General features: G+C 39.1%; 1 protein-coding gene across 1 annotated transcript in view; it reads left to right on the top strand.

The window, feature by feature from the left end:
• LOC114054294 (carboxypeptidase A6-like) overlaps positions 1–26,262 on the top strand; it is a 328,051-nt gene extending 301,789 nt beyond the window's left edge. The window contains exons 9-11 of the mRNA XM_027877497.1: positions 16,879–17,081; positions 23,080–23,164; positions 26,075–26,262. Of these exons, the coding sequence (XP_027733298.1) occupies positions 16,879–17,081; positions 23,080–23,164; positions 26,075–26,262 (476 nt within the window). The remainder of the gene's footprint in view (positions 1–16,878; positions 17,082–23,079; positions 23,165–26,074) is intronic.
• The last annotated feature ends 248 nt before the right edge of the window (positions 26,263–26,510 follow it).

Below are 26,510 nucleotides of genomic sequence, written 5' to 3'. Positions count from 1 at the left end.
AGATTGGGAAGAGGAGAGAAGAGGAAGTTCACCATGAAAGGCCCCAATTTTTTTTCTCTCAAAAATGAGGCTAAGTTCTCAGCTGGGGTCAGGGGAGGGGGAGTTAAGTGAATTTTGAAGAAGGATGAAAAAGTTTGGAAAAGCTGCTGTCAAGAGTGGGAGAGCGAGTTGATAAGGGAGGTATAGAAGGATTGCCTAGCAGCGGTGAGGGCCCAGTGAAGGTTATGTAATATAAATTTGTTGGGAGATCCTGTCGTATTATTTTCTCCACCTTCATTTGCAGCATGTGTGTAGGAGCATATATGGATACATGCATGGATAGTGGGAGTGATCAAAGGGCACAATCAACAATACGATAAAAGGACCAGGGAGTCAAGAGAAGAAGACAGTGTGTAGTTGGACTGGATTACTAAGGTGTCAAGATGGGGAAAAGAAGAGAGAATGGCTAGTGCAGGGGTGATAGCCTAGGAGAGAACCGAGGACTCAAGGGTTTAGAAGTCATGGTATGGACAAAGAAGAGGGTTTATTAAGGGAAGGCACAGCAAGAGTTGAAAAGCCAGGAGATTATGGTCACTTAAGGAGATTTGGGAGTTCTTGAACATGGGGGTGGTGTATTTGTGAGTGATGGCACAAGCAAGGGGATGATCATCTTTCTGTGTAGGGTACGAGAGTAGGTCATGGAAAATTAATAGATTGAGGAACTGAGTGATTAGGGTGTTTGTAGGAGGGTCAGAGTTGGGAAGTACAGAAAAATTCAACTCCCTCAGCCTCTTCCTCTCTATGATTGAAGGGCTAAAAGGTAGAGGAGTGCTAAACTCCTCCCAAAGTTTTCTCTTACAGAGGGCTGGGATTTGAACTTTTCGGCTAACTTTCCACTTTCCATCAGCAGCTCAGCTTGGTTTAGACTCCATGGAAGAGCATGCACTTGTGCCAGGTGCCCCCAAGTGGCCCCCTCTTTTCAGCTTCCTTTTCTGTGTTGTCTTCCCTCATTGGATGGTAAGTTCCTTGAAGGCAAGGACTGTCTTGTTACTCGTCACTCAATACCAACAGATTCTCATTTAAGCCACTGAGACCGGTGAAGGGTAAAGAACCTGGCAAGCGAGGATCCAGACTGAAGAAACTGCAAGGGGTACAAAGGCAGGCAAAACTGAAAGAAGGGGAAGCTAGAGCAGGCTTCAGCTGAAGAAAACTGGAAGTTATTGGACGGGAGCTTCAGAGTCAGCTACTGTCCACCATTGTCACTAGAATTTGAAAGAGGGGAAACCTCTCAGCACTACATTTTGCTCTGTACTGAGGTCTCTGGTTTAATAGGGAAAACCATAGAGTTCTGCTATTGGCTGATTAGTTGACACAGTTTCTGAGAGTGAATAGCTGTCTGGGCTTGTCTACATTACCCAGAGGGAGTGACTCTGATGGGTTTTGCAATATTCTTGGTTAACAGGAGCTGCTGTCTGAATTAAGAATGCAACACTTTTCAATGCCTTTTTAAGGGTTGTTGCTAGAAACTGCTTTCTGTGGTAGAGATGTTCCTAAATGGACCTATAGCATCAAGACCTTCAGTCCTGCTTCATGAGGTACCCTGAGAACATGGGTTTTCCTCATTTGTGTATTTTTCTGCCAGGTTTCTATTGTACAGACTTGTTTCTATCCTCCCTGACAGATACCGAGTACATTGTTCAAGTCAGTAAGTCAAGTCAAAAAGTCCACAAAAATTTATTAAGTGCTTACTTTATGTCAGGCACAGTGTTAAGTGATGATACAAATACAAGTGAAAAGAAAGACAACCTCTCCCCTCAAGGAGCTTACATTCTAACGGAAGAAAACAATACATAAAAGGAGCTGAAAAGCAGTAGAGGACGGAGAGGAAAGAGAGAAGTACTCATGTAAGGATATGGCAGCAAACTGCAAAGAATCAGAAGCAGAGTCAGGAAAGGAATAAAAGATGACTAGCCTGGGCCCTTCCTCAAAACAGGAGTTCTAGGAGGGATTTACCAATGGGAGGAGGGAATTACAGGGGCAGAGACATCTTCCTGAGTTAGAAAGTGGCAGGGACAGAAAAGACCCAGGTTTATTTGTGAATTGTGACATATTTATTATTCCTTCACTTGCTTTAATATTTAAGTACTGAAGACATTATTGGGCAGGTAAGTATATCTCCAGTGCTTAGCACGGTAACTGGCATATAGGAATAAATGTTTGTTAAATGAATTACTAAGTTTTTTTAATTCCCTTGGCATTATAATAATTTTTCCATGAACATCCCTCATTCCAGTACAGGGAATCCCAAGGCTAACTGTAGAATCCTCCAATCTATTAATGTTCTTTCAAAGAGACAGAAACATAATGGTTTCTTCTTCATTCCAGCTATTTTACCTATTGCCAATTCAAAGGGAGAATTGTCTTCCATATCCCAAGAGATAGCCCTGAACTCATAGTCACTTCTTTTCTTCTGATCCTGAATTACATGAGAAAAAAAAGGAATTTTTCCATTCCTATTCTATTTTGCTTTCCATACCCATGACATATCAATGTTTTTAAGAAGAAGAACAAACCACACAGATAAAACAGCCTCTGCCTAGGGAACTAAAAAACTTAGCCTGGGGGAAAATTTGTGGACTCTTGATGTGACTTTGAAGGTGCTTTTTATAATGTCTGGATGTAGAGATCAAAGCAATGGATAGTAGTTTCTACAAATTGTGTTTCTACAAAAATGGAAATGTTGTTCCTCGTCAACCACTGATGCAGGTAGCCATTCTCAACCTGCTCAGAGCCCTTTCTGCCTCAAGCAACCTCAAGCAAACCTCTTTACCTGATCTGACAGTGTTCCTATCACTAGACTAGATCCTCTTCAGCAACATTGAATTCCTGATTTCTCCAAACACCAACAATGTGTTGTTCTAATTGTTTTCCTCCAGCTGCATTCATTTGCATTTTTGAAGCTGAATTGTGTTTTCATTAATTTCATGCATCTCTAGCTTCTGTATATCTTTTTTGGAATTTTCATCCTTGCATCATGTTGCCTGTGACATAAAAACCATTACGAAATTAGGTTGCCTCTTCTGGACCAATAACTTTGTAAAATGTTTTCATTCGTTTTAGTCTTTCGATCTATTTTTCAGTCTAAGGGACTACTTTTATCCCAGTCCTTTTCAATGAATTTTTCAGCTATATAAAGGCTCTCTTAAATGTCTTGTTATTTAGTTACCTACAACCAATGCCATTCTTTTTGTCAACCAGTTTTGCAAATGTCTGGGAGGAAAACTCTCGATATTCTGAGTAATAACAAAATATATTTAAGCAGCCAGCAGATGATTGCACTGTGTTCTAGAAATGAATGAATTTTTGTCCTATTTATATGATTCTAGAAATTAATCTTAAATACACTCTGATTCCCATGAGTTACCACTTTTTCCTCAATAAGATTAGCTATATACTTTTTAAAAATTACTCTACATTTCAACTAAGTAGTTGCTCTTAATTTTACCATATGGTAATTTCACTTTCTTAAGGATCCTGGATTTCACATTATCCTGCATCAATAACATGAATGACAGGATCACAGAAACTCAGAATTGGAAGGGTCCTTCTGGAGTCAATGTGACTTCTTTCTATACTGGACAGGAATCTAATCTACAACATTCCCAACAAGTAGACATTGAGCCTCAGCAGAAAAACTTCCCCTATTATAGAACTGATTACCTTGTGGGACAGCCTAATCCACTTCTGGATAATTCTAATTATTAAGTTTTTCCTTACATCAAGCAATGTTATGGCAAAGTCATAAGTTATGGGCCACTATCAACCCCAATTGGGTGATTGGGCTGGCCCACTTACCCAGTCTGGATGCATGCTATCAGATTGAGTTCCCAAATATCAATGACTATGTGACCCTGGGCAAGCCACTTAACTCCATTTGCCTTAGTTCCTCTTCTATAAAATGGGCTGGAGAAGGAAATGGCAAACCACTTCAGTAACTTTGCCAAGAAAAACCCAAAAATGAGGTCATGGAGTCATTCACAACTGAAACAACTGAACAACAATGACAGAGCCATTACAATTCACTCTCTCAGTCCCAGGGGCTAACCATGGTGTGAGGGAACAATATATCTACTACTCAAGACTGTAGCTACTGTGCCCTGACCACTATGCTTTCCATTTAAACAAATCAGCCAAGATGACACCATTAAATCTTAATCATGAAACATTTACTGCAAATAATGCAATAATACAATCTAATGCTCCACCAATAAACCTGGATCACATTTTCCCACCAATGTATATGACATCAGTGGAGAAAAGTGAGGCCAAACTTATAGAAACCTAATAAAATGATGCATGAGTAAGGAAACCAATGTGCCTGGGACAACTCGTAATTCTAGACTGCAGGCCTTGATGCTCTTCCTAGAGAACAGTCTTTCTGACTAATCAGTAGTAAGATGAAGGCACTTCTCTGCTGGACATTCTATTCAAACTGCTCATTGGCCATGTTCTAAGGCAATATTATACTCTTTAAGAGAGAGCAGTTCTCTAAGCCTGAGATCTTCAAAACCATTGAAGTCTTCCTTCTTGGCTGGGGTCTAAGGGGTTTTCCTCTCTCAAGCCATAGGTAGCAGTAAAGGGCAAAGTAGATAGGCCTTTCTTGTTACATATCAGAGTATTCTTTTTCCTCCAGTCGGCTCCCAACAGCAACACTTTTTCTCTAGTCAGCTTCCAGGAGGCAACACTTTCCTCCAATCATTTCAGCTCCTAGCAACAGACGCAAAATCAGCTTGTCCTAGTCAACTCAGCAGGGGAGCAATTGCATAGTCTAAGCTCCTTTCTCAGCAATCAGTTTTCTTGATTTCCTGTGAGCTAGTGCTTGGCAGGTCTCAGCATTTTGCAAGCAGCGAAGGCCACTCCCCCTTCTGAGCCTTTCCCTCAGCTGGACTTAGCTGAGATCATCTCTGTCAATGTCTCCCTTCCTTATTCCAGCTCAGTTCCTACCTCCTAAGAGGTATGCTAGAACACTATACTTACATGAATCTCTCTTCTTCCAGACCCTCAGAGTTTCTCTAGTCCGAAGGCAGCTCCTTCCTTTTTATATTAATTCTTTATAGCTGACCAAGTCTCAAAAACATATTCTTATCTAACAAAGATAATTACTCTAAGAGAATAGGATAATCAATGCAGCCCCAATCTTACAGCTATATGAAATAGGATCTCTGAAGTGGAGCTAGGACTAGATACATAGGTATGGGGGTCGTCTGCATAGAGATCAAAATTTAAATAATAAAATCTGATAAATCCTAGTAGCTGTTGCCAAAAGACCTTCAGGACATTCCCCTTCCTTCATCACAATTTTTCTCTCTTCCCCAACCCCTGCCCTCATACTAAGAGATATGCTGATAGTCCCACAAACACCTGAAACTCCCAGTTTCTCAGTGTATTCTTTTCCCATGATGTACTTCTCCACCCCACCTCAGCCACACAGAGATGGTCAGTTCAATTCAATAAATATTTATTAAGTCCCTACTATGTGCCTGACCTTGATCTTGCTATTACCCACAAATGCACCACCTCCATGTTCAAGAACTCTGAAGTTCCCTTATCTGATCACAGTCTCTTGACTTTCACTTTTTCTTCTACCTTCCTTATTCTTTGTTCACACAATGACTTCCAATCTTTTGACCCCTTAGTTCTCTCAGCCTATCACCCCTGTACTGATCACCCTCTCCTCCTTTCCCCATCTTGACCCCTTAGTGATCCAATTCAACTCTACGCTGTCTTCTTCTCTTGAGTCCCTTGTTCCCTTATTATACTGCTGATTGTGAGGCTTTGAAGGCAAAGTCTCAGCTTTAGATCCCTCCCACCATCCACATACAGCTGGACAAAGATGGAAAAAATCATGGAACTTGCTGACTGCGTCCACTAAAAATTTACATTACACATCCGCAACTAGATCCTCACTACTACATCTCCTTTATGAACTCACTATCCCACTTTTCACAGTGGCTCTTCCAAACCTTTTTCTCACTCCTCAAATTTCCCATGGCTCCCCACCTCCATTCTCTCTCAGATGAGAACCTTGCTTTATGTTTTCCCTAAAAAATGGAGGCGTTTGTGGGTGAGCTCCCTCTTCTCCCCTTCTCATCTCGTATCACCCAGATGCTTTCTACCACTATTTCCTCTTTCACTCCTGTCTCATATGAAGAGGTGGCCCTACTCCTTGTCAAGGCAAACCCTAGTATCTGCATAAGCAAAGACATTCCATTCCATCTCATCCAGCAGATTTTCCTCTCTATCATCCCCACTCTCAATTTATCTTTGATCTCTCCCTGACTATTGGCTGCTGCCCTACTGCCTACAAACATGACTATGTCTCCACCAACCTCAGAAAACTCTCACTTGATCCTTCTACCCTTGCTAACTATAGTGCTATTTCTCTTCTACCTTTTGTGACTAAACTCCTTGAGAAAGCTACAATAAAGCCCACAATGGGTGCCTCCACTTCCTCACCCTTACTCTCTTCTTAATTCTCTACACTCTGGCTCTTGGCCTCATCATTGAACCAAAACTATTCTCTCCAAAGTTACCAATCATCTCTTAATTGCCAAATCTAATGGCCTTTTCTCAATTCTCATCCTTCTTGTCCTCACTGAAGCCTTTGACACTATTTTCTCTGACACTCTCCTCTCTCTAATTTTTCAAAACATCTCTCTAGTTCTACTTTATGACTGCTCCTTCTCAGAATCTTCATCTGAATCTTCTTCTAGAAAACACCCAGGGCTTGATCTTGGGCCCTCTTTTCTTTTCCTTCTATACCACTTCACTTGATGATCTCATCAACTCCCAGAGATTCAATTATCATTTCCATGTAGATGAGTTTCAAACCTACTTATACAGACTTAATCTATCTGCTGGCCTCCAATCTCACATCTCCAGCTGCCTATCAGACATCTCACATGTTAAGATGTTCTGTAGACTTCTTAAGCTCAACATGTCTAACACTGAACTCTTTGTTCTCCCTAAGCCCTCCCCACTTCCAAACTTCTCTGTTATTGTCCAGGGCACCATCATCCTCCCAGTTCCCAGGCTCACAACCGATGTCATCCTTATTCCTCACTGCCTCTCACCCCTCATAACCAACCTGTTACCAAAAACCTGTTGATTTTACCATTGCAGCATTTTTCAGATACACTCCCCTCTCTCCTCTGATATTGTTACCACCCTGAGGTAGACTCTCATCTGCTCACAACTGGACTATTGTAATAGCCTGCTGGTTGGTCTGCCTGCCATAAGTCTGTCTCCATTCTACTTTGTCCTCCATTCAGCTGCCAGTGATTTTCCTAAATTGTAGGTCCAACCATATCAATGCCTCTGATTTAATACACTCAAGTGGCTCCCTATCACCTCCAGAATCAAGCACAAAATCCTCCATTCATGTTCAAAACCCTTTATAACAGTTTCCAACACACACACACACACACACACACACACACCACACTTCCAGTCTCCTTGCATCCTACACTCCACCACAAACTCCTTGATTCAGTGATAATGTCCTCCTTGCTGTTCCTTGAAAGAAATCACTCCATCTCTCAACTCAAGCATCTTCTCTGGCTGTCCCCCATGCCTGAAATGTTCCTCATCTCAGCCTCCTAGATTCTGTGGCTTTTTTTCGAGTCCCAACTAAAATCCCACCTTTTACAGGGAGCCTTTCCCAATCTCTCTTAAATCTAGTGTCTCCTCTCTATTGATTATTTCCTTTCTATCTGATATATAGCTTGTCTATACATGTTTATTTACATGTTGTCTCCCCTCCCCCAATTAGATTATGAGCTCCTTGAGAGCAGGGACTGTCTTTCAACTTTCTTTGTATCCCCAGTGCTTAGCTCAGCATCTGGCACATAGTAGGAGTTTAATAAATTATTATTGACTGACTTATTGACCTTTGTTCATTGTCCATTGGCTTGCTCAAGAGATGTGTGATGATATACTAATCCTAGGGACTTCCTATCCAACTGTATAATGGTCTGAACAATAAGAATTCTTCAGCTATTCATTTTTTTACATTTAAAGTTTTAGGTCAATCTCTTTGGATTAGTCATGGTTCTCACTGAAGTAGTAGGATATAATAAAATAGATAATAAATTTGCAGTCAGAGGATGTGAGTTCAGATCCTTCCTCCATCACTTGTTACCCATGTGATCTGGGCAAGTTAATTTCCTGAAATCCACTTCTGTATCACCACCTGCCTATTAGAAATTTCAAACTATATGTCCCATACATATCTCAAACTCAACATGCCCAAAAAAGAACTCATTACCTCTTCCCCCAATCCACTCTTCTTCATAATTTACAAATAGACACACCCAATATCCTTCCAGTCACCCAATTTCAAAGCTTTGGCATTATTTTTAACTCCTCACTCTCCCTCACCCTACATACCTGATCAGCTAATAGTTATTGATTCCAACTCCACAATATCTTCTCACACATCTCCTTCTCTCTACTCACATGGCCACCACCCTAGTTCAAGACCTCATTGCTCCTCACCAGGACAATGGCAATAGTCTCCTAATTAGTCTCCCTGACTCAAGTCCATTCTATTGCTCCTGTGCATTCTCCACATAGCTGCCAAAATGATTTTTCTACAGGGCAAGTCTGATCATGTCCCCCTTGTCCAAAAATATATATATATATAATACTGTACTATGAGTTTTAGGCACAAGTCTTCCAGGAATAATTCAACAAAACAATAAATCAAGACTTGATCTGTAGGGCTTGCCATCCAAGGCATAATGTTCACACTGAAAATTTAAAATCAGCTCTTACAAGCTAGTCCTAGCTGTCTCCAGCTCACTTCTGGTTTTAAGTGGGAGAAATATTTATTTCTTGATATTTTCAATTCAACTAAAAATTAAGTTTGTAGTATGCCTCTATAGTTCCCTACTCAAGAACTCCAGTGGTTCCATATTATCTGTATTATCTATAAGGTCAAATATAAACTTTTCTAATTGGCATTTAAAGCCATTCACAACCTGGCCCCAATCTATCTTTTCAGTATTATTTACTCTATGGTCCAGCCAGACTGGCCTTCTCACTGTCCTCACACACACACTGAATGTCCCCCTGGAATGAAATCCCTCTTCACATCCACCTCCTAGAATCCCTTATTTCCTTAAAAATTCATTTCAAGCACCACCTTCTACACAAATTCTTTTCTGCTTTCCTCTCCAGATACTAGACCCCTGCAAGAACAAACTATAAGAATTTCTCCCAGTACTTCTGTGGCATACTCTCCCCTGTACATCTTCAGGCTCTGGTGAAGTGGGCTCAAAACTTAGTTCAATTCCTACAAAGTATTGGCTCCACTAAGGTCACATCCAAAGGCAGCTTCACTGCTGGATAAATCCTCATTTCAGCTTTTGTTACAATAGATCTAGAAGGTCACTCCAAAAATTACTCCCTGCTTCTCCAGTCATAGACGCTATGTTGACTACAATATTTGGCCTAGATTCTTTGACTCCTAGATTCCTGTGGATAGGTCTCCCTATCTTTGAAATTCCTTTCACCTAGAATGGAAAAGAATGAATGCAAAGACAAAGGAGGCACTATATCTCAAGGACCGTATAGCCTCAGAGTGGGGAAAAGGCCATAAGGCCCTTCCCCAAACATGTGGTCTGTCACTAGATACCATGAGAAAAAGAGTCACCAAGTTCCCTCAGATGTAAATGAAGCAAAGAAACAGTCAAAACTGACTCAGACCTTTTTGTGAAGATGCCAGCAGTTCTGGCTATACAACATAGCCAATCAGAACCAGGTACAGAATGTCCATGCATTCTCCATGATCTCTCTAAGGCACTCCCCTTACACATCACAATTTTCCCAGAAGCCATCCCCTCGGTATCCTCAATGGGAAAAGGATGCATCAGCCAAGCAAAATGATGGGATCTGCTACATTCCATTGCATTTGTATTATTATATGCATACATATAATTACATATGTACACATTGTCTCCCTTGATTGAATTTAAGCTTCTTGAGCAAAGGAACTATTTCTTTTTTGTGTTTGTATCCCTGTGTCTAATACAATACCTAGATGAGCACTTCGATGCTTGTAGATTGATACTTTGAAGTAACTTAGCCTCTGTGGGTTTCAGTTTTCTCATCTGTAAAATGAATGGATTGGATTAGATGGTCTCTAAGTTCCCTTCCAGCTTTAAATCTATAGTTCTGGAACTTGATACAATTGGAACAATACTGTCCCCGAAGAGGAGTATCTGGAGGACTTCATCATATTTAGACTATCCCTCTTATATTTGGGTTCTGTAATAGGATATCATTTTTTAATTAATTTATTTATTTTAGTTTTCACCATTCACTTCCATAAGCTTTTGAGTTTTAAATTTTCTCCCCCTCCCTTCCCACCTCCTCCCTCAAGATGGCATGCAATCTGACATAAGCTCTACATATACATTCCTACTAAACATACTTTCACATTAGTCATGTTGTAAAGAAGAATTAGAACCAATAGGAGGAACCACAAGAAAGAATAAACAAAACAAAACAGAAGAAAAAAAAGAGCAAATAGTATGCTTTGATCTGCATTCAGACTCCACAGTTCTTTCTCTGAATGTGGATAGCATTTTCCATCATGAGACTTTTGGAGATGTCTTAGATCCTTGCATTGCTAAGAAGAGCTAAGTCTATCAAAGTTAGTCATCACACAATGTGACTGTTACTGTGTACAACATTCTCCTGGTTCCACTCACTTCACTCAGCATCGGTCCATACAAGTCTTTCCAGGTTTTTCTGAAGGCTGCTTGCTCATCATTTCTTATAGCACAATAGTATTCCATTATATTCATATACCACAATTTTTTCAGCCATTCCCCAATTGATGGGCAGCCCCTCAATTTCCGATTCTTTGCCACCACAAAAAGAGCTGCTATAAATATTTTTGTACATGTGAGTCCTTTTCCCATTTGTATGATCTCTTTGGGATACAGCCTGAGAAGTGTTATTGCTGGATCAAAGGGTATGCACATTTTATAGGCCTTTGGGCATAGTTCCAAATTGCTCTCCAAAATGGTTGGATCAGTTCACAACTCCATCAACAATGCATTAGTGTTCCAATTTTCCCACATCTTCTTCAACATTTGTCATTTTCTTGTTTTGTCACATTGGCCAATCTGATAGGTGTGATGTAGTACCTTAAAGTCGTTTTGATTTGCATTTCTCTAATCAATAATGATTTAGAGCATTTTTTCATGTGACTATTGATAGCTTTAATTTCTTCATCTGAAAATTGTCTGTTCATGTCCTTTGACCGTTTATCAACTGGAGAATGGCTTGTATTCTTATAAATTTGACTTAGTTCTCTATATATTTTATAAATGAGGCCCTTATCAGAGACATTGGTTGTAAAAATTAGGATATCATTTTTGACAGCAGTAAACATCTTTGTGCATCATTACTCCATATTTTATGACCTACTTTATATTAAAAAAAAATCAAATCTATTTCTCAGGTTGTATCTAGCAAGGAACCTTGTATGACCATAACAGGCGTGGTAGACACCTTGTCAGAGAGGATCCTGCTTCATTCTATTCTCCTAATTCACCTGCTTTTTTATAATCAACAAACAACAAATGTTGTAGGATCTTGAATTATCTATGCCTTCCAGTTAATTGTGTGACTGAAGATATAGCCTGATGCAGAAAAGCATCTATGAAAACCTGCTTGATTCTGTCTCACATTTTTTATGAGGATAACCTCAATATGTATGCAGATCATTCTACAAAAGCCTTTACAAAGATGAGAAAATAGGCATTTGATAATCAATGTCTGTGGGGTGGGCAATAATACTACCTATGAATTTTTCCATTTGTTTTGTATCTTCCTCTCTTTGAAATATCTTGAAAATTAATCCCTCAATACTTGCTTCCAGGATAAATTTCTTCTGAGACCCACAAGCTACATTGGAGTAGCTTGAGGAGATCACATTCATACAATATTTCAGGTGCTTTATGATTTAAATGGGCTTTTGTGACCTGCTCTGGAAATGCTAATCATCTTTCCATGGGAAATATTTGCTTCAAATTTCAATCAACTGACAATGAGTACTTTGGGGAGCTGCCTATCTGAAAATAAAATAGAATAAAAACCTTAATGCCACAGTTACTCTGATAGACATCGTTTTTGTTGGTTTTTTTTTTTTTAATTTGTAAGTTTCCTAGAAGAGTATCCAGAGGAAGTTAGGAAGGAAAATAAAAACACTTAAAAGACTAAGGAATTGTTTTTACCAGGACAACACAAATTAGAGAGCTGCAGTCTTCAAAACAGAGCTATGAGCCTTTTGATTTCACAAGACCAAAATTAACAGGCAAATTCTCCTTTCTGATCTGCACTGCAGATCTTGATTACATATTCTGTACTTGTTCTGCATGTGGGGACAGAGAAGAGAATTTGGCCCTCAGCCTCAGCTATTGTGCATTTGTTTCTTTAAACTGAGGGAAACTAACAGCTTGGACTTTCATGTACTATAGCAGAGAGACAAAGTAGATGCATCCAGGTCTTTTTCCTAGACAATGAATGCTTTTTTATCTTATTTTGTTTCCAGATATTGAGTGTTTCATTTTTGCATATTTCAAGCATATGCCACTCTCTAAAATCCCAGAATTCTGATCACCTGCTCTTCTGAAATGCAACAAATATACTTGAGCTGAATATGCCTGAAGCCAGATTTAGACCAGCCTCCAAAGGTTTCTTATTTGGCACCTATAAAGCAGAAGCAGTGTATTTTCTGTAGAACATAAAAGTCTTTTTTTGTATTTCAGAAATACTCATCAGTCAAGAATATAACTTAAACATAAGGATTGTAATGCTACAGTTGGGCAGTGCAGTGAATAGGGTGCTGGTCTTGAGATCAGGTAGATCTGAATTCTAATCCTCTCTCAGATATTACTAGCTATGTAACCATGCACAGTGGCCATACCCCAGTAAAACCATCTTGGCACATTGTCTAAACCAGGTTGAGGGTCAAAACCTCAACTTAGGGGATGAGTTAAGGGATGTCTATCCTCAGCATGTGAAGACTTCCTCCTGCAGATTGAGTGAATGAGAGCAATTTGTTCCAATGGCCATGAAGGCAGCTAAAACCCTTAGAGCTTGGTCAGACATCAAAGATGCCAAGGTCATCCACTGCAACCCAGGCCATTGCCAGTCATCTTGACTTTTGTCCTGCCACTAGACTTCAATGACTCAAAAAAAAAAGAGAGGCTGATGATTTTGCTCAACTCCGCCTCACTTAATTCCAATTCGTGAGCAAGTCAAGACATCATCCTATGATGTCATTGGTCCTCTTTGAAAATAAAGGACAACAGCTATGTAACCCTGGACAAGTCATTTAACCTCTCTCTACCTCAGTTTCCTCATTTGTAAAATGGGGATAATAATAGCATCTGCCTTGTACAGTAGTTATGAGGATCAAATGAAATGAGAAAATGCTTTAGAAATGCTAGCTATCATAATTATAATTATTATTACTTAAATTAACACTGATGCCCTTTCTATGTTCTGCATAGCTAACCCTTCAGAGTTGGACTATTATGGGTGACAAACAGCACTGACAGATTGAAACCAGGACATAATATCCTGTAGCAGTGTCTCAGTGCCTAACGCGCTTATCAGACAACATCATTAAATGAGCCCAAGGCTGACTTTTTTCCCCCATTGGAACACAGTTTATATAACTTGTGGTGAAGAAATAAAATGCCTGCTTACTTAGAGTCTATTTTCAAAGGTTTAAGGGCCTCCTGAAGTTATTGTTCCTCTCTGTGTGCCTTTCTTCCCAGTCTGACTCTCTCAACAGCCAGATCTCGCTCAATATACCAGCTCATACCAAGTGTCTCTCTCCTTGCTGGATCTCTGCTGTATCACTTTGCAGAAATCCCTTCTTAAAGCACTTTCTTCTCCTTGTAACAAATAGCAGCCCTATCTTTTCAGGGCAAAAGCAAAAGGATAAGATGAGAATGGGTCTTTGCGAGTATCTACCCCAGAAACACTTCAGTTTTACATAACAACCAGAAAATAATCACACTGGGCATCCCCTTTTGATGTCTTTTTAAAGACTTGTCAGAGATTTTGTTCCCCATGCTCCCAATCAAATGTGCAGTTTTCCTTCAGGTAAGCAGTTGCTCTTAATTACCTGAATACCCATATGTTTAAACTATTGTATATCCTCTCAACATCTTCATTTCTGTTGAGAGTCTCACCACCATCACCCCAGTGATTCAGCCTTGAAACCTCAAAATTATCTTTGACCCTCTCCTCTCTCAATCCAATCAATTGCTGAGTCCAATGAATTCTATCTCTAAAATATATTTTGAGCTATTTCTTCTTTAATACTCATATTGCCATCACCCCAGTTCAAGTCCAAATTTAAATACTGTGTATCCTTTTAAGAGTTTTCCCATTTGGTAAGGTATTTTCAAGTTACTACTCTAAGTTTGGGCAAAATATCAGAATTATAATATGTAAAGAATACTGGACTGCAAACTTACTCTCATAGATAATAGGTGTTACTTGAAAACAAAGTGGACATTTTAAAAGTGGTTTGTTATAGTCACTTATTTTTAGGACTCATTTATGTCCTTGGAGTTGCTTAGAGAAGCAGAGTCATGTTCTGGTATAAACAAAGGCTCCAAAGTCAATGGGGAACACCTTCCCTGAAGGTCATTGCCATGTTTTTCTGATAACAGATTATTTAGATAACCTATTTCTTGTTCTGTTCATCTGGTTGTTTTCTATTTTTTGTAATGATTTATCTATTTCCTCTAAGTTGCCTATGCCATCATAAGATTTTTTTCCATCATCATAAGATAGCAAACCCTTACATTGCTATTTGTTCCTCACCTGCTGTACCTTCTATGACTCTTATTCTTTCCACTCAACCTGTGGCCCCCACACCACTGTCCCCACCTTAGAAGACACCCAGTCCCAGAAAGGGCTGAGGCTATCAAGATCAGAGAAGCAGGGAGAAGCCACTGGGAATGGATGTGGAGCTCTACACTGATGAGAATTGTGCCCCCAACCCATTACCACCGCTTCTCAAAAACCATGCCATCTTGAAAAATATGCTTATATTACTCCTTTTTTGTGCCCTCCCCCCAAATGTTAGCTTCCACTAGATTGACTTTAACCTCCACTAGACTCTCCATCCAATCCCTGTATGCTTCCTTCTGCAGCATTTACTGTTAAAAGGCTGTGTGCAGGCTGCCATATGCCAGTAGTTGGTCATTTCTATGGTTTAGTGAAAGATGTCCCTCTCCAACCCCTCATGAGATATTCAGGGAGAAGAAGTTATATACCAGATACATTACAAAGACAAAAAAGAAGAGAACAGAATTGGAAGTTGTCTTCCTTGTTCAATTCTACAGAGTGGGGAGCTCTTCTGTCTCCGTGGGCAATCTTCTTGATACAAATATCACTTGATGCCATCACAAGACAAATGGACAAAATCAGGGGTGATTTTGCTATTCCAAAGCACCCAAACCCTTCATCATGGAATCACATGTGCCCCCCAGAAGTTCCTTGGGGAGCTTAGCCCATCTTCCATAGGATGGACCCTAAAGGTCTATCCCCATTCATTCTCCAGTTAAACCCCAACTGTACTCATAATTTATCTTTTGTCATGCAAAATGAGGATCTGGTTTTATGGAAGAAGTAGAAATGCGAGTGTTACTGACTGTAGAAAAATTGAAATACTGCCAAAACAAAGATATTACCTTTAAATCAGAGAATTTCAAAGTCTCTCAAAGCATTTTATTTATATAGCACTAAAGGAAGTGGCTTCATCACAATCAAACTTGAAATTGCTCTAACTAGACCACTCTGAAGAAACAGCTCTATTACAGTATTGATCCCTACATACATACAGTCACATCTGATAATCAACAATTAGTAAATCTGAGCTGCCTCTTCAGTCTGCTTGGCTTTCATCTCCACTTTCAGTCCAGAAAGTAGGACATACTGGGCCCCACCATAACTCTAAATATATTATACTCTTGGCACAATCTGGTCCTCTTGTACCTTTTGAACTCTGATTTCCCTAAGCTTCTCTCCATTACAGTTTATCAGTTCAACAATGTGCTGTCCTCCACTCTTGCATTCCTTGCCCTCTGATTTCCCTGTTAATCTCTAATCTTGAGTTGCCCTTAACCATCCACTTTCTATGTTCCTATTCCCAAAATGTTAATCCTTTGCATCCATAGTGGGTCAGAACTAGGACCAATTAGTAGAAGTTATAGGGATTCACATTTTGACTCAATATAAAGATCTTTCAAATAATGACCAGTACAAAAGTGGAGCAAACTTCTTTGTGAGGTAGTGATTTCTCTATCACTAGAGATTCTCTGAGTTTCCTTCAGCTCTGAATCTATTATCCTATGATGCCTAGGCTCTGAAATTCTGTAACAGGAAGTGACCTATCACCATGAGAATTAGTTTGATTGCTTTGTAGAATTGGTTCATCCCGAATATTCCAGGTTTGTTTTGGAACTTACAAGATACCCCATCAGATGAATTTATTTTCTCCTTTGTCACCCCCAAAAGAATCTATTCTCTAATAAAAGACCAACCAGCTAATAGAATGGCTACTTCCTACTATATCAACAAGGAAAGCAGTAGCTAGTCACCATTAGGACTGCCACTGCATTACGCATGAGGAATTAAATTTTGTCCTCTGTTAATTTTCTTGGAGGTGAAAACTTGGATGAATTGCTTTGTGTTAACTGTTTCTGAAAATAAAAGAGAAAATAGTGCCATAGCAATGATAAGTTTTGTTTCTCTGTGCCCTACCCCCTTTGTTGTGTGTGTTTTTTCCCAAACTTGTAGATGAAGGGGCTTCCTTTCACCCTTGTGACGATACATACTGTGGGCCTTTTCCTGAATCTGAGCCAGAGGTGAAGGCCGTAGCTCACTTTCTCCGAAAACGCAGGAAGCACATCAGAGCCTACCTCTCCTTCCATGCTTATGCACAGATGTTGCTCTACCCCTACTCTTATAAATATGCAAAAATTCCCAATTTCAGCTGTGTTGTAAGTATCTGACTTTGTGTGTATATGTATGTGTATCTGGTTTTGTGTAAGTGCATTCAGCAGGGAGTAAAGTGGGCTTTGTAGCTCTTTTTCTGATTTTAATACAGATTTTAACTATAATCATGTGCTTTGCCAACCTATTTGCATTCTTATCACAAGTTTGAGAAAAAGGTCAGCCTGGATTTGATTAGTTTTATAACCTCTGTCACATATCCAGGACTGTAATTAATTTTATTGAGTAAATAATTGTAACTGTATTATAATGCAATTGTAATTAATTAAAAGTAAATTATAATTAATAAGATTTAATTACTCAGTAAATGCTACCAAATCCCTGGATACATCTATCTATAAACCTAGACATATAAAAATGAAACTCCTATGCATAGAAGTACTTTGAGTTTTTAAAAATGGATCTTTAAGAAATGTATATTTATGACATAGGAGCCTCTACTGTTGCTAACAATGGAGGCAAATTCAGTGTGAAATAGGTCCATTTTGATAGGCACATTTTTAATATTAAGGAGGTAGGCTCCCTTGCAACCTCCCCCATGATCTTCTTTCTGAAAGTCCTAGTTGTGTCTATTTTGTGTCCATTGAAAGGGACTTAGCCACTCAAGTATCAAAAGGAATTCCCTATCAAGCAAGCTTACCTCTAAGCTGTGGATCCCAAAGATACTGTTCTAGTAAGACTCCACTATACTGTCTTAATTAGAAAAGCCCAAATAAAAATAGCCTTTGTACTTTAACTATTAGCATTTGCCTATTAACTATTAGCAAATACCCAAGTGGGCTTTATCTTTATAAAATATTAATCCTAAAGACATTTTGTTTTATCATATTTAACCTTGGCCAAGATCCAGAGCTCCTCATTACAATGGCTCTACAATGGTTAATACAGGGGTTTTTTTGGTTTTCATCATTTGACCCCATGGAAAATAAACTCTCTATACAAGTCCTTCAAATCTCCTTCTACAGAGTCCAGCTTCTTATCTCCAAGAGTCTACACTATTATGTTTATTTTCACCTGGCTGTGGTGAAAAGAACCCTGGCTCTGGAGTTCATAGACCTTGGTTCAAATCACATCTCTTAAAAGAATACTTGTATGACTTTGGGCAAGTCCTTAATCTCTTTTGCTTAATCTCAAATTTCCCTTGAGCTATATATGTAAAATGAGTCGGTTAGACTAGATTAAGAATTCTTAAGGTGGAGTCTGAAGACTACCTCCTCCCTTGGATATTCGTGGATGGAATTCTAGGAGGGGAAATTACAACTTGATTTTCAAAAATCTTTAGTCTCCCTTTCTAATCCTGTATATTTTATTTTCTTCATTAAAAAACATTATTCTGAAAAGGGATCCATTGGATTCACCAGACTGCCTAAGGGATCCAGGGCACAAAAAAAAGCTAAAAATCCCTAGACTAGATGAAACTGAGGTCCCTTTTACTTCTAGCTAGAGTTATAATCCTAAAATCTCATTTTTTCCTGCTTTAATATTGTTCACACATCTCTGCCATCCCTTTGTTTCCTTCATTCATCCTTCAGTGTCTTATTAAACATTTTTCCACTACTCATTCACCATAGAGATAGTAGTCTCTGGTGTTCAATCAAGACAAGGTATGTTCAGGTTAATGATTTTTAATTGTTATGGGACTTAATTTGTTCATAGCTATCTTGAGATATATAGTTATTTCGATCCTTAATTCCAAACTATAAAGGCAGCATGACTGGGATCAAACCTCATATCTTTTTTTTTTTTTCCAAAACTCATATCTTACACAATACCTGTGTGGCCCTGCAGAAATCACTTAACCTCTATGTGTTTTAGGACTTAGCCACCAAAGTCATAGATGGGTCTCCATTTCTTTTGTTGGTGATGGTGGTTTAGGGGGTGTGGGGAAATCCTGAAGACAAATACAATGATCTACAATGTTTGTAACTATTATAACACACTGGCTAACTGCTGAAAAATAGCCCAGGGATTTATATAGCTATATTCATTAATCACACCTTTCTGTCACTTCAAACTCAACTCAAAACTGAATTCATCATCTCTCCCCCAAAAAAATCTTTCTCTCTTCCTATTTCCTTCTCTCTCTCTCAAGGTCACCATCATTCTCCCAATGATTAAAGTTCAAGTCCCTGGAGTCATCCTTGAGCCTTCCCTCTCAATTTAATTTGACACATATTCATTATATGCCAGGCACTGTGTTTGGCAACAAGGATACAAAGACAGAATTAAAGAGCCCTACCTTCAAAGAACTTGAGTTCTCCTAGGAGGATACAGCATGTGCATAGATAGGTAAATTCAAAGTAAGTAAAAAAAAATATAAGGCTAAATAGTTTCAAGAGGGAAACAGCATAGACAAGTGAGGAGGTTGGGAAAAGGCCTCAGGTAGGAAGTAGCAGCCAAGATGTCCTCTGAAATAAGTGAGAGGTTGTATAAGGCAGAGGTAAGAAGGAGAAACAGGCTAGGCATGGAGTATAGCCTATATAAAACCTTAAAGGAAAGAGCTGGAATATCATATATTGAGAACAGAATGTACATGAGGGGTATAATACAAAATGATTGAATAGGTAGATGAAAGCTTGGGGGCAAGGAGGGAGGAAGTTAATGAAAAGCAGTAGAGATGGAAAAAGAAAAAAGAAAAGACTATCAATAAAACATGTTGTAAATATACAGAAGAAAACAAAAAAGATCAGAAAGGGACATAGAAATTTTTTGCTACGTTGTTAAATTTAATATACACTTTTAAAACAAGTTATACCCAACAGAGGCTCCTGGTTTCATATGCAATTATGTTATTTGTTCTCCTTCGTCTATTGAAATTTCTGTAGTTGTTGATGATTGTTAAATTCATTTTAAAAAAGGAGAACAAAGGAAAGGAAGATGGAAGTCATACTGTGGAGAGATTTAAATGCTAAATAGAGAACTTTGCATTTTTTCCTAGAGGAAATAGTAATTCTGTGGAGATTGTTGTATAAGAAAGTGACACTATCAGATCTGTGTTTTAGGAATATCAATTTGGCAGGTTAATAGAGTATGGATTGGAGCTGAGAGAGAGAGAGAAAGCAGGAAAACCTCACCCCCCCACACATCCAATTAGTTAGCCAGATACATCAACCTTAACTCACAATTTCTCTTTTTACCATTCCCTTCTTTCTATTTCCCACCTTCACAACCAAAATTCAGGCCTTCATTAACTATTCTTGGGCTAATGAATATCCTTTTAACTATTCTCCCTGCCTCTAGTCATAGGCTCATAAGGGTTAGAACTTTAAGGGACCTTAGAGATCAGATGGTCCAAACCCATCATTTAACAAATATGGAAACTGAGACCCAGAGAGATAAATGAGCTGAAATATAAGTCTGAAATGGTAAAAAGCAGGGCCAGAATTTGAACCCAGGTTCAATCCATTAAATCCAATGCTCATTCCATTGTCTCCATCCTTTATACTGTAGCCAGAGTAATTGTCTTAATGTGCATAGGTCTGACCACACAATCTTTCTACTCAGAAATCTCTGTTGCCTCCTCATACTTACCTAATATAATACAAATTTCTCATTCCAAACAACCCCACACCAATTTAATGTATTCTAACCTACCTTTCTATCCTGATCAAATGAGAAAATGTTTGTAAAACACTAAGCACAGTGCCTGGCACATAGTAGGCACTTAAAAAATGCTTGTTCCCTTCCCCTTCCTTTATGACATACTACCCCCTCTCTGGCAAACCTGACTGTTCTTTTCATGCTTCTAAAATCCACCCCCAGTGACCTACTTGCCATTCCTTAAACACAATACTTCATCTCCCACCTCCATGTATTTCCACTGGATTTCCTCCATGCTTGGAATGTTCTCTCTCCTCACCTCCAACTCTTAGTTACCTTGCCTTCTATCCAGGCAGCTCAAATCCCATCTTCAGCAGGAACCCTTTCCCAATCTCTCCAGGTGCAAATTGCCCTCCCCTCTGAAATTATCTTCCATGTATTCTGTATATATCTTGTATATAGCTAATTATTTACATTATATTTCCAGCATTAAGTAAGCTCCTTGAGGACAAATACTCTGCCTTTCTTTGTATCCCTAGCACTTAACGCAATGCTGGCACATAGTAACTGCTTAATAAATGCTTGTTGGCTGACTCCCTAGTCATTTCATTCTTTTTTCCTCCTCTTTGCCTGTGTGCACATTGTTTTCCAGTGTTATCTCCCCACTTCTCCACATGTTAAAATCCTTCCCTTCCTTCAAAACACAGCTCATATATCCCATCTTCCACAAAACCTTGCTTGATTCCTCTGGTATGAATGATCTCTCTTATCTTAGATCTCTCATAATGCTCTGTTTGAATGCTTTGCATTTGTCATATTTAGAGGCACGTTATAGTTATTTATGTATTTCTTTTATTTCCCTTCCTACATTGTAAGTTCTTTAATGACAAGTATACTATGTCTTGTTTCATCTTCCAATACCCATAACAATGTATTGCTCCTAGTAGGCAATTATTAAACCTGTCTATTTGAATTGAAGACAGAAACACTTTTGTCCAGTTCAACAAATGATACCATGTTGCCAGTGGCTGTTCAATTTAAGTATTAAATTATTCAGCGGTGATTTGAAACCAGAGGACTATTCACTGGTATCAACATGACTCTTTTCCTCTAACTTGACACATAATACCTCCACTAAACTCTGTGTTGAAACCATTTGTTTTACAATATTTTAAATGATGAATTACACACAATTAGGATCTTTTAGTAACTTTGCTAGTTTTTCCCCAGATTTTAGCATTTCTGTGATTTATTTTTGGTACTACCACTAGCACTGATAGTGAATTTGCAGAGAAACACAGTTTGTACTTCTCATCAAGGCCATTGGCTGGAAAGTAGAAGATTACCCCCGGGGGGGGGCAATTCTGAAATGAGCACACACACACACACACACACACACACACACACACATTTTGATTTCATAACCTGTAGCACAATTATTACCTATCTGCTCAGTAAGAAATAGTCTTCTCGGGGCAGCTAGGTGGCACATTGGATAGAGCACCGGCCCTGAAGTCAGGAGGACCTGAGTTCAAATCCAGCCTCAGACCAAACACTTGACACTTACTAGTTGTGTGACCCTGGGCAAGTCACTTAACCCCAATTGCCTAAAAATAATAAACAAACAAAAAAAAAAGAAACAGTCTTCTCTATGATTCAAATGTTTCATCCTTGCTTAGATATGCTTGAAAGCATAGTTCTGCTACATGTTTCAGAGCCCAGATGGACTGTGGACTCCCTGGGAGGTGGTGAGACATAGTTAGGAAGACTTAGAGTTTCAGAGTTCAAGTCCTACTTCTGACACATGCTGGCTCTGTGACCACAGAGAAATCACTTAACTTCTCTGGTCCTCGGTCAGCTCTTTCTAAGACTATAAATTACAGAAGAGTTGTTTGTGTTTGAAGGAAGCTCTAACACCAAGAGTTCCCCACAGCAATGATTTCATTTTCATAGGTCTAGGCCAAAAACAAAAAACAAAGAAAAGATCTGTCCCTTACTCCTGGAGGGTCCTGTCAATCCATTTGTAATTTATAGAGATAGTTTTCCTAGCCTGATTCTCTTGCTGGTTTACCATGGATCTTTAGAGGAAGTCTTCCTTTTTCTCCCTTAGTAAAGAAAAGTCAGTTCTATATTCATGTACCAGTATGACCCAGATTTACCAGGTCACTCAAAAAATACTTTTCTAACTGTGCTCTAGGAATTTAATTCCTGTGCAGCAAGGACTTTGTGCATGCTTAGCTATGATAATTCAAATAAGAAAGAACTTCATAACATTTTTTGGTGGCAAAGCTTGCTGTTTTTCTAGGATTTCAGGCTTTGATATCATCATAATATATCTTGTAGTGGTAACTGCTGAAGCATGAATCCTAAGTGTGTCAGTACATCTAAAGGTTCCAGCCTTAATGAGGTTAGTAATGTGAAATTCTAATGTTCTTCCACCCACAGGAATCTGCAGCTTATAACGCCGTTATTGCTCTGCATTCCGCATATGGGGTCCGCTACCGACATGGGCCTGCATCAAGCACCATGTGTAAGTATCATGTGGGAATATCCTGGGATTGGTTTTTTAACTGACTGGTCCTTAGAAAAGGAGAATTATATGCCTCTTCAAGTGACTTTTGAAGATGCTGAATTAGTTAAGGAGGGAGAAAAAGGTTTATATCTGATGAGTTTTGTATTATTCTGACAAAAATTCCCCCTATCAATTTAAACAACTTCAAAGCAGAGCATAATCTATGCAGTAATGAATGGAAAGTGAACAAAGATCCTATAACTGCAGAGAGCATTCAGTTGAGCTTGTGGAGCTCTTCTGAACTGCCCTAAAACCTGCTATGAGAAGATCACTGAGTAAATATCCCAGCATTTAGGAAAATATTCCTTCTGTTTTCATGCTTTTCCCTTCATTCTTATGAAATTCTACATCCCTACAGCAGCTGCAGCAATAGAAATTTTGTTTGATGTGGTAAAGAGACTATTTCTTAAATAAGAAAATGTTGAATGAGGTATAATGTGATGGTAATAAAGCTAGATTTGTAGTCTTGCTCTAATGATCTGTGTGACATTAAGCAAGTCACTTAACCCCTTTAAGCCTCAGCTAATTCTTCTTGGACTAGGTGATCCCTAAAATCCTTTCCAGCTCCAAAATACTTATCTTTTATGACTCTAAAATGCATCAAAAATTCAGTTCAGAAATCCTCTTGGAAAAATGCCGTATATGTATAAATACATACATATATACAAGTGTCTGTGCATATGTGTGTGAGAGAGAGAGAGAGAAAGAGTCAGAGAGAGAGAGAGAGAGAGAGAGAGAGAGGTCTATAATGATTTATTTATAAAATCTCTGAGTAATATGATTGAGGGCAGCTAGGTGGTACAGTGAATAGAGTGTTGGACCTAGAGTCAGGAAGGCCTAAGGTAAAACCTAGTCTTGGACACTTCCTAGCTGTGTGACCCTGGGCAAGTCACTTAACCTTGGTTGCTTCAGTCTCCTCATCTGTAAAATGAACTGGAGAAGGAAATGGCAAACCACTCCAGTATCTATGCCAAGAAAATTCCAAATGGGGTCATGAAGAGTTGGACAGGACTGAAAACAACCAAACAACAAAAAATAGAATTGACTTCTCTTGAGTTCAGTCCAATCAGATAAACACTTATTAAGCAAATGAAACATTCAAGAGTATAGGAATGCAAAGATAAAAACAAAACAAAATAAAAAAAAAGCAGAATGGTCTTCAACTTCAAGAAGCTTACTTGTAAGGAGATAAAGCACTTATGCACATGAATCTATGTGTGGTCATCTGGGGGAAAGGGAATGAGTATTAAGAACTCGTGATTAGATGTCCTCATCGTACCCTTTTTGCTCTGAGTCTCACTACTCATTTTCTTCTCCCTGAAGAGCACATGACCCTAAAGGTTTGTCAGTTTACATTAATGTCAAATGTACTTGGCCTCACATTGACAGCCAATTATTTAGAGAGCAGTTTTTCTCACTCCGAGACAAATGTTTTGAATGGTGGTCATCCTAAAGCTATGTTCCCCACTCCCACCCTAGCCTACCATCACTGCAACCCTTTAAAACCCTTTTTTAAAAACCCTTAAAAAGGAAAATGTTATGTAAAAATTACCTTCCCAAGGCAGGTAGTTGGCTCTGTGGACGGAACACTGGCCCTGGAGTCAGGAGGACCTGAATTCAGATCCAACCTCAGATACTTACGAGCTGTGTGACCCTGGGCAAATCACTTAAAAAAAAAACAGAGAGAGAAAGAAAAGAAAAGAAAAAAAGATTATCTTCCCAATCAAAGTATAGCTATGCTATGCATAGCTAGCATGCATATGGCATTTATAGGGCTCATAGTATCACAGATTTAGAGCTGACAGCGACCTCTGAGGTTATCAAGTCCAAATCCCTCGTATTATATGTAAGGAACCCAAGGCCAGAGAGGCAAAGTGCCTTGTATGAGGTCACACAGGCAGTAAAGGGATTCAGCCCTTGGTCCTCTAACCCCATGCCCTTCCCACTGTACCTCATTGCCTCTTGGGTTGAAAACGGAAAAGCTGTTGCTCCAGACATAGATGTCTCACAGCAGCACAGTGATGTATCTTCAGGTGTCTGACTTGTGGCCCCTGTAGCCACAATGAGTCTCTGACCTACAGAGACCCTAAGCATGGCAACCTAGCCTTATCCTTAGCTAAAGTAGATGCTGAAAAGCAGCAATCATTGAATCATCACCCTCACAAAATGCTACCACCTCTATCTCGAAACTGGCCAACACCTAAAAAGTAGGATGATTCTGTGAGTAACTTTGGTGTAGAAAAACATGGGTAGTGCCATTTAGCAGACAGATGGCAATCTATACATCCAAAATGAGTCATACAATATCAGACCTGGACAATGTTCGGGTTTTTGTTTTGGTTTGGTTTTTGTTTCACTGTTGTTTCAGGGAAAGATTGGGGGTCAGGGGTTGGCACTGGGATTATACATTGTAGATTTAAAGTTGGAAAGGATGTTAGAGGCCATCAGCCCAACCTCCTCATTTTACTAAGCCAAGAGAAGTTAAGTGACTTGCCCAGGGTCACACAGCAAGTATGCATCTGAAGTGGGCTTTGAACCCCAGTTTTCTTGACTCTAAACCAGCATTGCATTCACTATGCCATGCAAGGAAGTAACAGTGCTTTTTTAAAAGCATCAATAAAATGTGTGGGGTTTTTTTTTAATATGAGTAGAAATGTTACTTAAAGTAAGAGCACAAAGATTTCAGTCAAAAAATTAGCTGACTGCTCCCTCTTGAGAACAAGGAAGTATTGCTTGACTTTTCTCAAGAAAATTAGATTGTCAGGATTCATTACTAGCTTAGTAAACAGGGACATGTATCATTTTGAAAATCTTTCAGGCTCTTCCATAAGAAAAGCATAAACCATGCTAATCATTTTTTTCTTTCAGATGTGAGCTCTGGCAGTTCAATGGATTGGGCTTATAAAAATGGAATACCCTATGCATTTGCATTTGAACTGCGTGACACTGGGCATTTTGGATTTTTGCTTCCAGAGTCTCTGATCAAGCCAACATGCACAGAAACAATGCTGGCAGTGAAGAATATCACAATGCATCTGCTAAAGAAGTGTCACTGAGAGATGTCACTGAGGGCCAAATCTCAGCAAGAGCAAACACATCACCCTTGTTGGGAAGGATTCTGAGCAAGGGCCTTGCCTTGGTTTTTCAGAACCGTTTGGGATTGGCTGATTGTTTTGTTTTTTGTTTGTTTGCTTGCTTGCTTGTTTTTAAAGAGACACAAACCCTGCTTATGGCGAATTTCTGTAAAAGTAAACTAGTCAATTGACTTTAAAAGGAGTTTCTCATGCATTTCAGCTCCACTGAA

Source organism: Vombatus ursinus, unplaced genomic scaffold (genome assembly GCF_900497805.2).
Source record: "Vombatus ursinus unplaced genomic scaffold, bare-nosed wombat genome assembly UNPS02014812.1, whole genome shotgun sequence".
NCBI classification, from domain to species: domain Eukaryota; kingdom Metazoa; phylum Chordata; class Mammalia; order Diprotodontia; family Vombatidae; genus Vombatus; species Vombatus ursinus.
The sequence above is the reverse complement of the archived record's forward strand: the minus strand, read 5'-3'. Positions and strand labels throughout refer to the sequence as shown.